This window comes from Arachis duranensis, chromosome 4, assembly GCF_000817695.3.
Source record: "Arachis duranensis cultivar V14167 chromosome 4, aradu.V14167.gnm2.J7QH, whole genome shotgun sequence".
NCBI classification, from domain to species: domain Eukaryota; kingdom Viridiplantae; phylum Streptophyta; class Magnoliopsida; order Fabales; family Fabaceae; genus Arachis; species Arachis duranensis.
Window position 1 is genome coordinate 19,631,106 of NC_029775.3, and position 13,566 is coordinate 19,644,671.

Sequence of the window (13,566 nt, forward strand, 5' to 3'; positions counted from 1 at the left end):
TCTGAACCTGTGAGGAATCTTCCTTCTTTGCCTTTTCTCACCCATCATATCAATTAAAATGGGGCTATGGTCTGATTTGTATCTGCTGAGGTGTTGGACAATTGTTTTTGGAAAAGTTTGTTGCCATTCTATAGTTGCTAGAGCCCTATCCAGCCTTTCTTGGATATTATCTTCTCCTGATTGGCCATTTGTCCATGTAAATGAATGGCCTACAAAGCCAAGATCAAGCAATTCATTGATTTGGACAGCATCTCTGAAGCCTTGAACCTGCGAATAAGTAACCGGGTTCCCCCCTTGCTTCTCCTCTTGTCCCATGATTTGGTTGAAATCTCCGAACACTATCCATGCCAAATTAGAGTCTCTCCCTAGTGACTTTAAGAGATCCCAGCTAATGTGTTTATTTTCATTCTCCGGCTTCCCATAAAAACCCGTTGCTCTCCACCTTTGCTCATTTTCTACCACTTCCACCTCCATATCTATGTGGTTGGTAGATAAAGACCTGACTTCTACCTTGATGGTGTTGTCCCACAAAATTGCTAAGCCCCCAGCTCTTTGTTTACCATCACCCTCACAGTCCACAGCCACTATATTAGCCATCCCTCCTTTATATCTCATTCTCATCATTTCTATTTCCTTTCTCCTTGTCTCCATAAGGAAAACAAGGTTGGGTCCTTGTTGTTTAATGAGCTTTGTCAAGGCTCGGACTGCCCATGGGTTCCCAAGCCCACGACAGTTCCAACTAATCATCTTCATGGCCTTCGGCAGGGCTGCTGAGCAGCCTCTGCCGTTAGAAGTATGGGTTCTGCGTTGATTTTTATCATCTTCACCTCAGTACTATCAATCTCCATCTCCTCAGCCTCTAGTGCCTTCCTCTTTTGCCGTCCAAAGTCAGAATTCTCTTTTTCATTTTTTGTTGTTGCTGCCATTTGTCTTGCTTGCCTCTTCCAAGTTTTGTTTCCTTGTTTTGTTGTCTCCTTTGCTGTCTTTGTACTGGTGACCTCCTCCAAGACTATTGGAGTAAACTCTCTTTCTTGCTCCTTGATCTCTTTCTTCTTTGTTTCTTTCCTCTTTGCTTCTTCTTCTATGTTCTCTGTACTCTCTTTTTGTTCTGCTTTTTCTGGTACGGATCCAGTGGCCATCGTCCGTGGTGTGTTGCTTACTTGTTTCACTAGTGTTAAAGGGATTTCTTCTGTTTCTTCTTGTTCTATCCCTACTCTCTGTTCTTGGTTGTATTGTAATTGTTCTGCCTCCTTTCCCTTACTGTTAGATGGCTCTGGTATATCTATCATTGTTAATTTCTCCAACTTTTCTAGCATTCTTGCGGTAAGCCTTTGCTGGGACATTGTGTTTTTCTCCTTTCTTTCCTCTGAGTCTCCGTTTTGTTGATTTTTCACTACTTTCACTATGCTTCCTATCAAATCGGCTTTCAACCAGGGCCCCAGCTCTTTAGATTTGTTCTCTCCCTTTTCCTCGTCATCTATTGCTTGTTGGCAATTACTTTTCTCATGCCCTATCAGCCCGCAGTAGTAACAGAAGTTTGGCAACTTTTCATATTTGAAATCTGTCCAGATCAACCCATCTTCCTTGCTGCCAATATTCGCCCCTTTTAGGATGGGTTTGTTTGTGTTAAGAGTTACTATGGCTTTTATGAAGCGCACTTGGTCTCTTGTGTTTTCAAAAACATCACACTCTTTAACAACACCCAAAGCAGAGGCTATCTTCCACCCTAACCTTGCAGTCTTGCAGTGCTTAGGTAAGTTCCATATTTGCACCTTGATGTCAGCTTTATCTAGTCCTTTCTCTACTGGATCCTCGCTTCTATCCCACTTCTTTAAGAGAAACCACGAGTTTCTAAAATTCCATGGACTCCCCTTCAGCACTCTATCTAAGTCTGTCTCTTTCTGGAAAAAAATTTGGTAGATCTTTGGCTTTAACTCTACTATTCTCAGACCTTCTGGTTTCTTCCAAATGTTTTGCATTGCAGATTGTATCCATGCGCTGTTGATGCTTTTTTCAGTCATTAATCTTCCTATTAAGCTATTTTTGCATCCTTGTAAGCCTTCCTTCACATCTTCATTGTTGAACACTACCAAGAGTTCTTCATCTTCTTGGTCTTGAGTTGTGTTTTGTGTATCTGGAATGGTGTTTGTGTTTGACATGTTGGTTGTGTTTGGTGGTACAGGATTTCACCGACTTTTGCTGCACAAAGGCGGAAAAGCACGATGTATACGGATGTTTTGCACTACACTCCTTCAAACCCTAGGAGAACATTGAGTTAGGAGGAGAGAGGACAACAATTCATTCATAACCTTTTTGTGCAGTCTTATGTTAATTCTTATTATAATTTGTCTATTTCATACAACATATTTAAATATATTTTTCTATGCTTTAATTTGCCTTTAGCTCCCTTTTTTGTCATTGAATGTCTCTTTCTCCTAATCTTCTTAGTAATGTTATTTTTTAGGAATTATTACTATGCTGATTGTTCAATTAGTTTGTTTGCTAATAATATATTCTTCCTTTTCTTTTTCAGATTTTTGTAGGTTATTTTCTAACAGATTTGGCAATGATTTTTTAGAATATGTAAGTTGACAACACAAGTTTTCTTGCAATTGATGATATATTACATGATATTGGGTACCGTATTCTTTCATCATCTCTTTTACTTTCAAAATGCATTCAACTCAATTTCAAGTTATGTGATTTAAATATTGATGTTCTAATTGCATATACAGGCACTTGGGGTGTTTCTGATCTCAAGAGCTCAAAATTTTACATTTGGTTTGGTTTAGTTTAAATAGTAGAACAAGTTTTCATTTAAATTTATTAAAAAATCGAATAAATCGAACCAAACCAAATTGATTTTAATTGATTGGTTTAGTTTAGTTGATCTCAGTAAAAAAACGAACTAAATTTAACCAAAATTTTAATAAATAATTGGATAAGATGACTTTTTTAAATAACTGAATCAAACTGCACCGCAAACATCTTTATATATATATACTAGATAGCTAGCATATATAATAGCTTGATTTGGTAAAACTTTTTGAAGAGGTATATATACGTTTTAAAAGTACAAACCCCTCATTTTGCGTTTGATAAATCAAAAAGATCATCTCTTTATACTTGTAGTTTTTAAAAAATACGAATAATTATCAAAATACCTAAAGTGAATCTTTTTAAAGATGACTTGTACTTATCAAAATTAAAAAATCTAATATAATCACATACATTAATTAATATTTAAATTTAATTCTTACATTAATATTATTGTAATATTTTTTAAATTTTAAAAATTATTTTATTAAATATACTTGTTATTTATATTTATTAAAAATTATTTTAAATTTAATTTATCAAATATAAATATTATAATTTTTAAAAAATAAAACTTTTACCAAACTAAAAAAACGAGTTAATCAATCATCTACTTCTCATTGAGCTTTTTTCTCAATCTCAATTTCAATCTTTTCCCATCTCAATATTTTTCTCCACTATTTTAAAACTGATTTACTAGTTCTTCTTTGTTTCGTAACCTATTTGTCCTCTTACTTATGCCATAAACCTGATTCTATTTCTACCGTGTGTATGGATAAATCTTCTATCTTTAAATAAATCAACAAACAAAACTGTCAATATTGTTTTTCATAATATAAAATACTAATACTGTCTGATCTGTAAATATCATATTAATTTGGATGAATACTCATTTTAGCTCTTAAAAATCTTTTTTTAAGGAGTACGAGGTTTCGATAAAAAGGAATATCTTTTAGGGATCTTGATATTTAATTTTATGAAATCAGTTAATTTTTTTATTAATAATTTTTTTCCGCAACATGTTTATTATGTAATACATTAANNNNAAAAAAATAATAAAAATACTAAACAGTCTTAATAATTATTTCTAAAAAATAAGAAAATTCTCATAAAAAAATCTATCAATTTTAATTAATTCTTAATAAATAAATTAACAGTTTAATATATTATGTGAATTTATTTTATTAATATAAAAAATATTAATAAAAAAACTAATCATTCTCATAAAAATAAAAATTAAAAATTAAAAAAATATTTTTTTAAAAAATATATTGTTTAACAATTAATAAATTGTATTCTCTGTCGTATGCACAGATTTCGATGATGTATTTTCTACATTTTATATAAATGTTTTATATAAATTTATAAAAACCGTTTATTCTTTTGGTTAACCAATTTACTATGTCATAATATAATTTGAAACTCAAATATTAATTTTATATTTTTTTAAATAATCGTATTTGGTAATTTAAAATAACTATTATATAATTATTATTGTCAAAAAATAATTATATTTTTATCTTTTAGCACATTAGTATTAGCCGTAGAAATTAAGATCAGCATAGAAAATCAAAGAACATACATATTGCTTAATTAATATTATCGTTAATAAAAAAATACCAATGTAATTTATCCACATGTATATGAAAGAAGAAAAATAAAATGAAACTTGGTCATGGTTAATTGGCCTTCAAGATTGAAAGAAAATGACACTATTGGTTGTTCTCATCATATAATTGCATGCATCTGTTAGAAGCTAAGCAACTACGCCAAACATTTTTATATATTTTCTTTTAACACTAATTGTGTTTTTTCAATTATTAAATTCGTCTTTAAAAAAAATCGTTTTAGTACTTTCTACATGATGATTCATCGTTTGGCGGCCTCTTGTTTATGTGCCACGCTTCATCGTTTACACGTAGAATAATGCTGCTTCAAACACATGTTAGCTAGTGACCTGGTGTTATTCCTCCTCTCTCAAATCTTCATTATTATTAGTGGGACCTGATTGTTAAGATTATTAATACATTCAATATACATACCTTTCACTTTCTCTTCATAATGATTGTTACTTCTCTCTCGGGAACTGTGGAAGATTATTTATACATTTTGCGCAACTCTCGGAATTTTAATTCTTTTCCCATTTAATTAACGGGGTCATCTAGTGTACAGATGTGTCTGTACAGATTTTTGTCCTTTTGTGGCTGAAAAGCGTGTCATTAAAAGTGTTGCTTAAAAAAAAATGTTACCCTTAATCGTTAACTTGACTCTGATACCAATTTTTCGAATGCAAATTTTTGAAATATCTTTCTTGGGTTGGGTTTGCATTATTAAAATCTTCTATTTCTTTTAATAATTTTTCAATTTCTCTTGATATACATTCTATACAATTTTTACAGAATTGTTCTACTTCTTCTCTATTTCTTGTGTAAACATTACTATTTCGTAATCTTTTTTCATAATATCTTTTTTGACCTTTCTGAAGATCTAAATCATTTTTTAATTCTTGTAGTGTTTGATTTGCTAGACCAGGCATTTTATATTTTTATATATTACTCAAAATATAGGATTTTGTAAAGATGATAAAGGTACTTGTAATTCTTGTTCAGATTCAATTTGTACTTGTTCTAGGGGTTCAACCTGTAGAGGTTGCATTACTTGAATATTTTGAACATGAATTCTTGATTCAAAAGCTTGTAAAGCAATCATACTCTGTGTGTGAAGATAATGCAATCTACGAACACGATAAATCTGTTTATTCTTAATTTTTTCTTTTAGACTTTTGACTGATTTTTTAGTTCTATAACATTGTATTAATTTTCTTGTTCTAATTATTTTCTTATTTATCTTTTTGATTTCTGCTTCTAAATCCGAAGATTCAGTTGTCAAATTTCTTATTTTTATAGCTATAGCCATTATTCTTGTTTTCATATTTCTTTTAATTGTTTTTAAAGAAATAAGACTTTTTTGAAAATCTTTCATATTAAAATTTCCGCATCTTCCGCCATAGCTTCATTGTTATTTTCTAAAGATTCTATTATTTTTTCTAATTTTTCGACTTCTTTTTTCAGATTATTATAAGAAAATACTAAAGCTTTGAAAGCTCTTTGATTTATTTTAGAAAACCTTAAATATTTCAAATGATTTTCTCTTTCAAAGAGTTCTTGTTTCTTATTTTGATAAGACACATATATTTCTTCTTTATTTATTGTCATAGTTTGTTTTTTAAAGTTTCATTTAGTGTTTCTATCTTTTTTGTCAGATCTTTCAATCTTTTTTGTTAATTCTCTTATTTCAGAATCTTTGTCATCATTTTTTAAATGGGATAGACTTAAAGGACTATTGATTTTAGATTCTCTTATTCTAAAACTAGAGGAACACGATTTTCTTGATGGTTCTCTTAATAATAAAACTGGTTTTTCAATAGGCTTGCGTTTTGGTGTTTCAGTTTTAACAACCTTTTGGAATAAATCATCAATATAAATTCCTTCTTTGTTTTTAAATTCTATACTATGATGACTATTGGTTAATGCATAGTTTATTGCATATGTAATTGAAAAAGGTTCATCGTTTTGTTCCATTAAACTTTGTCTATGAAACTTATAAGCTAAGCTTATAGATCTATCAAAATTCTTTGTTGATAAGGGGATGGCATATCCAATATGGGTGTTAAATTTAACATTTACATTTGCCAAATTTCCATGAATAATTCCAATTATTTGATCTGTGGGATCAATAATTCTTTTATCACAAATTGCTAAACTTATTGGTGAATTAATTCCTTTCATATATGTTGATTTTACTAAAACTTGGATAGTACTAATATGAATCCATCCAATCTTAGATCTTCTTTGTTGATCTTTAATTTTCTTTATTTGTTCGTTTATTTGTTCTTCATCTATTAGAGCTATTTCAAGTTCTCCATTAGCAGATTCTATTTTTACAGGTGCTTCAAACTGCATTTTTCCATAATATATTATGTTCTTTCTATTAAAAATTTCTTTTAAAAAGCTTTGTTTAAAATTCTCATTTGCTTTGAGATCTAATTCTGATTTTAGAATAGCTTGTTTTTCATTATTAAGTAAAGCAGTTATTTTATAATAATCAGATTCTTCAGTTATTTCTAAATCTTCTAAATAGTTCATAATATAAAGAGATTGAGATGAAGATGTACCTTTCTGGAGATGAACTTTTATTTAATGTTATTTTACAATAGGTGTTTTTCTCCAGAGGGGAGATTTTACAATTTAACTCCAGAAGGGAGTTTTATATAATTATTTTTCTATTTGATCAGACTCCAGAATCGCCTCAGCTACTTCCTCTTTGCCCTCCTGGCCTGTGAGTACTCTAAGCTTCCTGCTTTCTGATTTCTGATGCTCTTTCAAATGACTTAGCAATCTATTTATAATGGTTGGGTTTGATGGACAAATCCCATCCTTACCCTTCTTGTGACGTCATTGCATGCGTCACTGAGCACTTAGTTTGCACCAACTACATTATTGGTGCTTCTGTGACGTAAGCTCTTACGTCATTCAACAATAATGTTGATGGATGACTCAGATGTCTCATCCTCTTCTTTTTCCACATGGGTGGGGTCTTCAGCATTGTTGCTTTCTTCAGATATTTCTGAGGTGCATAGCTGGCACCTATGGTCCTCTTTGTCTTTTAGTAAATGGCATAGATTCCTTCTTATCCCGTCAGGAAGTTTTTCCAGTAATCCAGAGAAGTTGTAAAATGCTGATTCAAAATCCACTAGGAGTCTCATTTCTCTTGATTCAATTTGGTTTCTTTTACTAGAAACAATTAGAGTGTTTCTGCTTTTGTAGTTTATTCTTGTCCTGGATTCTTTGTTTATTTTTTGGGCTCTTTCGAAGACTCTTGCCAATGTGCTAGCCAATCTACCTTCGTCACTGTAAATTGATAGATCTTGAAAACTACTTGAAATGCTGGGATTAAACATTCTCCTTCTTCATTGAAGATTGGCTGACTACTTGTGAATTTTAGGGATATATCCCTTGGTTCTCTTGTATCAATCATATTTTTAAATTTTTTCACTGCATCTATAAAACCTGCAGGAAATTCTTTAATGATATTTAAATTGTCAAAAATTAGGATTGTATCAATTAATCCGTATTGGAAAAACTGATATGTATCAGAGGGTGAGGCCTCTGGGAAGATTACCAGCTTTGTTAGCTGTTTTTTGTTAATGGGATAATATCCCAATGTTGCTCTTTTGTCTAGAGTCCAGTTTAGGATCAGATTTAAGGTTTCTCTACAGTTTGATCTGCAGACCCTTTTCTTGTCATTTATTTCAGCTCTTGTAGGAATATTTTTCATTAGTCCAGTTCTTTGGGTTTTTTCATTAGTCCAGTCCTTTGGGCTTGGGCTGTTCTTTGGATTTGGACTGGAGCTTTTTCTGCTCTTTTTAAAATCTGCTCTGGATGGAGCACTTCATATTCTCTGAGGGATTCTTTTGCTTCTTCTATTGTTAAGAATCCTCCCTTGTGAATAGTTCTGGGTTGATGAGTAAATGGGGCTGCTTTGGCCCAATCGTCATAGACTCCTTTCATTGGGCCATTGTAGATGACATAATATTTTTTGTCCTGAGTTGATTTTTTAACTATTTCTGCCAGAGTTTTATTTTCAGGGATTTTTTCAGAAAAAATTAGTTTTGATTGTGGGTTTTGCGGATGGTTGTCCACCACGCTTAGCTGGCTGAACTCTGATGGTGTTGTCAACATTGGTATTGGAGTGGGTAATGTTGCTTGTTGGGTTACTTTCATGGCTTCCATGGCCTTCTTGATGGATTTAATTTGAGCTCTTAGCTGCTGACAGTGATTGCACTTTTCAAGCTCTTGTTCAAGCTTCTGGATTTCTTGATTCATTGTGTTGGCAATGAACTCCATTCTCTTGTCAATGTATCTGCAATAATGTTTTTATTTCCTTTAATGTACTCGATTTTTATCGGATATTGTAATAAAAACATTTGCCATCTTACCAGACGACCCTGATTATAATCAGATTGTAAATTATATCTAATAAAACCTGTTAAATAACTTGAGTCTGTTCGTAATGTAAATTCCTTTGGAAGTAGATCAATCCTCCATTTCTTAATAGTTTTTATTGCTGCTAGAGTTTCTTTTTCATGGGTAGTATACCTCTGTTCTGTTGGTGTAAATGTTCCAGAAATATATCTGCATAGTAGTTCCTTTGAGGAATGTTTAGAATCTAGTGATTCTTTTTCTTTGTTCAAGCTTTTTTCAGCTTTTTTAGCTTTTAGACAGCCTGACCAGGTCTTGTCTGAAGCATCTGTTTCTACTATTAAATAGTCATCTTCTTCTGGAATATAAAGTTCTGGAAGATTTTTACAAAGTTCTTTAATTTTTTGAATCTGCAGGCTATCCTTTTCTTCCCATTTCCAAGTCTTTTTTATACTTATTTTTGAAAATAAGTTTTTAGTATAATCTGTTATATTCTTTAAAAATCCTTGATCAGAAATATAATTTATGCATCCTAAAAATCTTTGTAATTGCTTTCTGTCTTCCATTTTATCAGGAAATAAATCTACTTTTCTAATACATTTGGTTGAAGTTTTAACTTCCCTTCAGTAGATAGAATTAATCCCAGAAATTCTATTTCTTGTTTTGCTAGCTTAGCTTTCTTTTTACTAAGGACTAAACCTTTTTCCTTACATCTTTCTAAGACAATTAGTAATTTTTGAAGATGATCTTCTTTATCTTGTTTTGTAAAGATTAATATATCATCAATGTAAACTAGAACAAAATCATTTAAATCTTTTAGATTTTCTTCCATAAATCTCTGATAAATACCTGGAGCTTGTTTTAGTCCAAATGGTAAGACATTCCATTCGTAGAGTAATACTCCTGTTGAATCCTTTGTTGGACAAGTAAAGGCAGTTAATTTCTTTGTTTCTTCGTCTAAACGAAGTTGCCAATATCCTGATTTTGCATCGAGTGATGAAAACCAAGTTGCTCCTTTGATTTTTTCTAGAATGGAATCCTTTCTTGGGAGCTTATGAGCATCACCTATAGTTGCTTCATTCATTTTTTTGTAATTAATAACCATTCTTCGTTTTCCTCTTTTAATTTCGTTATTGTTTTCAACATAGAAGGCTGGGGCCGCATGAGGGCTTTTACTTAGTCTTATAATTCCTTTATCCAAAAGATCCTTACATTCAGATGAAAATTCTTCCTTATCTCTAGCTGAATAAGGAATTCTATTTGGAACATTTATTTCCCTTGTAGGAACTTTTAGTTTAATGCTTATTAATTCTTTGTTTGTATTTTTAATATCTAGAGATTTTCAGCACAAACTTCATTTAAAAGTTCTTCTATTTTGATTTCAAGGTCATTTTTAGGACTTTTTATCTGGAAATATAAGTTCAAATAACATTCTTCTAAAATTGAAAATATTTTGAATTTTAAAATTTCGTTTATAGTAGTAGTTGGGATTTTTATTAATTTTGCCTTTTGATTTAGGGAGGAATCATATGGGGCTTTTAGAACTATATATGTTAATTCTTGGATAAAAGGGTGATATAACTTTAGGAAATTATTTCCTATAATAAGATCTATTCCAGATTCTAATTTATATATAGATGGAACAATGAATCTGTAATTTTGAATGAAGACTTCAACCATTTCTGCTTTTAAATTAATTTTGTGTATAGATTTATCGGCTATTCTAATTCTTAATGGATTTTCTAACTTTTTCCAATTAAGTCTTATATTTGAACTTGCAAAACATTTTGTTGCCCCTGTGTCTATAAAGGCATTAATAAATTTTTCTGTAATTTTTACAGTAATAAACGTAGCGCTATTACTCAGTTCCTGAGTTTGTTTCTGAGTCTGTTTCTGAGACATATTCAAAAATATATTTTAGCTCATTATCAGATTCTTCTAAAGGTTCCATAAAACAAGTTTTTGCAACTTCCAATTGTTTGGTTAGGTCTTTTTTATCCTTCTTTTTTGGACAGTCATTTGCATAATGTCCTTCTTCTTGACAATACCAACATTTACAGTTTTCTTTTTTATTTGGGCAATAGTTCTTTTGTTTTTTATTGATACTTCTTTCCCTAAAATATCTCTTTTTTCTCCAATTTGGATAATATTTTCTTTTTCTAAAATGATATTTTCTTTTTCTTTGAATATTTTTATGAGGATGGTATTTTCGAATATTTTTATTAGAACCATATTTTTGAGGAATTTCCTCATTATCTTGGCAACAAATTCTAATTATATTATTAAATCTTTTCTGAGTAGCTTCTTGCATACAGCGATCTTTTATTTCCTCTCTTATAGCAAAAGTTGCTCCACCGAAATTATTTTCAATTGTTTTATTATTTATTTCTCTTATAAATCTTCCCATAATAATTTCATTAGCAGGATATGGAAGCTTTGTGATATACATGCTAAGATAATGATTTTTATCTTCTTCTTTTAATTTATAATAATATATTCTATATTCACAGATATAGGATTCTATATAGCAAAGATCGAATATCTGAATATTGGCCAAATGATTTTTTGCTTCTAAATACTCTTTTTCAGAAATTTCTTTTCCATGATCTATGACATTTTTTCCAAAGAATTCTTTGTATAGAACTCTCATTATGTGTGCTATTTTATCATAAGCTGTTGTTTTTTCCGCTAAATCTTCTATTATTTTATTATCTACTGATAACATATAATTTCTTATAGTTCCTTTTGTGTGGAATCCTATGAAATTCCAGATATCCATTTCAGATAATTCATTTAATTTTGGGTTTGTATAAGCTTCTAATAGAAAAGAGTTCATCCAATCTTCGAAAATTTCTTTTTCATTCTTTTTGCAATCTAGATCAAGCATTTTTTCTCCTTCTAGTTCTTGGATTTTAGGAACGTATTTAGATGGTATTTTAGTATATTTCGAATTTTTGCTTATAAAACCTTTTTTGAAGGCATAATTTTCAAAACCTGTTTCCCATTTAAATTGGGCTTGATTATTATTCCCAGATGTTCCAGCCTCATCTTTTACTTGTACTGGATGTACTGGTTCTTCATCACTTGAATAGTCTAAAACATATTCTTCTCTTTCAGAAAATTCTGGTTCTTCTTTAATCTGAAAACCTTGTTCCATAAAATTGTCTTCTTGAGCCATTTTTAATTGTTTAAAAAGCATTGTAACTTCTTCTAATTTTTCATCAATATTCATAGTTTTAGAGGTGGTCTAATTTTTAGATTTGTTGTGTTGATTTTATTTTGGACTTCTTCTCTCTTAGGAATTTCTTTTTGGAAATGTTTATCAAGAATTTTTTCAATTTTATTTATTATATTAGGTTCTTCTTTTTCTTTATTTTTCTGAAATTTTTGAGAAACTAAAATTTCTTCAAGCATATCTATTATAGAATTTAATTGTGGATTAAAAGTATGATGGAGATGGGGATAATTTTCTCCATGATAACATTTTTTAGAAACTCCATGTGAAATGTAAGTTTTTTCGGGTTTTTGAAGTCCTTCAATAAAACTTATAGTAAAATAAAGATTTTGAGAAAAATCATTTTGTATTGATTTTAAGAATTCAGTGTCATTACAATTGACATTGGTTAAAATCATTAATTTTTGATCTATTAATTTTGATAGATTAATTATTTCTTCTCTTAAATCTTCTAATTTACTTTTTTCCATAAAGTGACGCTTTTCTTTGTTACGCTTTTAAAAGTGTGGCTAAAACAAAAATCTTTAAAATCTGTATGGATTTTGTCCTTTTGTGATCTGTACCTTATAATTCTCCTTAATTAACTATGCATGCTTTAGATGTACATTTTGATTAAATTAAACAAAATAGAGATAAAGATAAGATAAATAATGAAGTGAGTAAACATGAAGATAACATCGGTATTGGGTATAGAAACCAGGTTCAATTTTTTGGAAATAGAGGGCATGTGTGTGCTATGTTTGGATATGAATTTATAGGGAATTAGATATATATATGAGACAGTTTTTTGTCGGTGTGATATGAAAAAATTCGAATGGTGCGTGTTCTTTGGTTTTATATTTTTTTAAAAACAAATTGCACGGTCCGAATTGTTTGGTAATGGAGGTAGAATTTTGAGTAGTAGAATTCGGATCCAACGAATTCGTAACTAAGGAATGCGAATGTAAATTGTACGGTTCGAGTTCGTAGCTGAGAGTTTGAATTGGAGAACATTGAATTCGGACCCTCCTTTTGTGGAACAGTTAAGACGAACTTGGATGGTCCGAATTCAATCTTTTTTTTTTGTTCAAGTTAACCTAGTCGTAGGGTTCGAGTTCCTTAAAGATGGTGATATAAAAGTGTGAAGTGAACTGGTGGGAGCTTAGTTGCGTCTTCTTCCTTCTTGAATGGCTGCTTCTTCTGTTTCCTCTAGTTAGTTTTTTCAGTTTTGATTTTGATAATGTAGTATCTAAGGCTAAAGTTATGCTTCTTTTGTGGTGAGTGAAAAAAATGAGTGACAGAATATTACTAAAAATATTCTATTTTGGTCAGATTTTGTTACAAACGACTGAAGGAGTAAAATTTATTTGTGAAAACCTACTAGATATTGTTATTCCTTTTATTATCTCTTTTGAAGAGCTCAAAGGTGTAATCTGTGAAAAAATTGATTCTGAGAGGGAAAGAAAGATATCATGTATTCTATACATATATCCCATACCGGTGTTTGGTGGATTCGTCTAGTATCAAACTAAATATGTGACGGACGAAGCGAGC

At 30.5% G+C, this 13,566-nt stretch overlaps 1 protein-coding gene across 1 annotated transcript; it reads right to left on the minus strand.

Annotated features, from left to right (window-relative positions):
• Positions 1-749: 749 nt before the first annotated feature.
• Positions 750-2,159, minus strand: LOC107483660 (uncharacterized). Its single transcript, XM_016104269.3, has one exon. It carries the CDS (start codon positions 2,157-2,159, stop codon positions 750-752), a length of 1,410 nt encoding a protein of 469 aa, XP_015959755.1.
• Between the last annotated feature and the right edge of the window lie 11,407 nt (positions 2,160-13,566).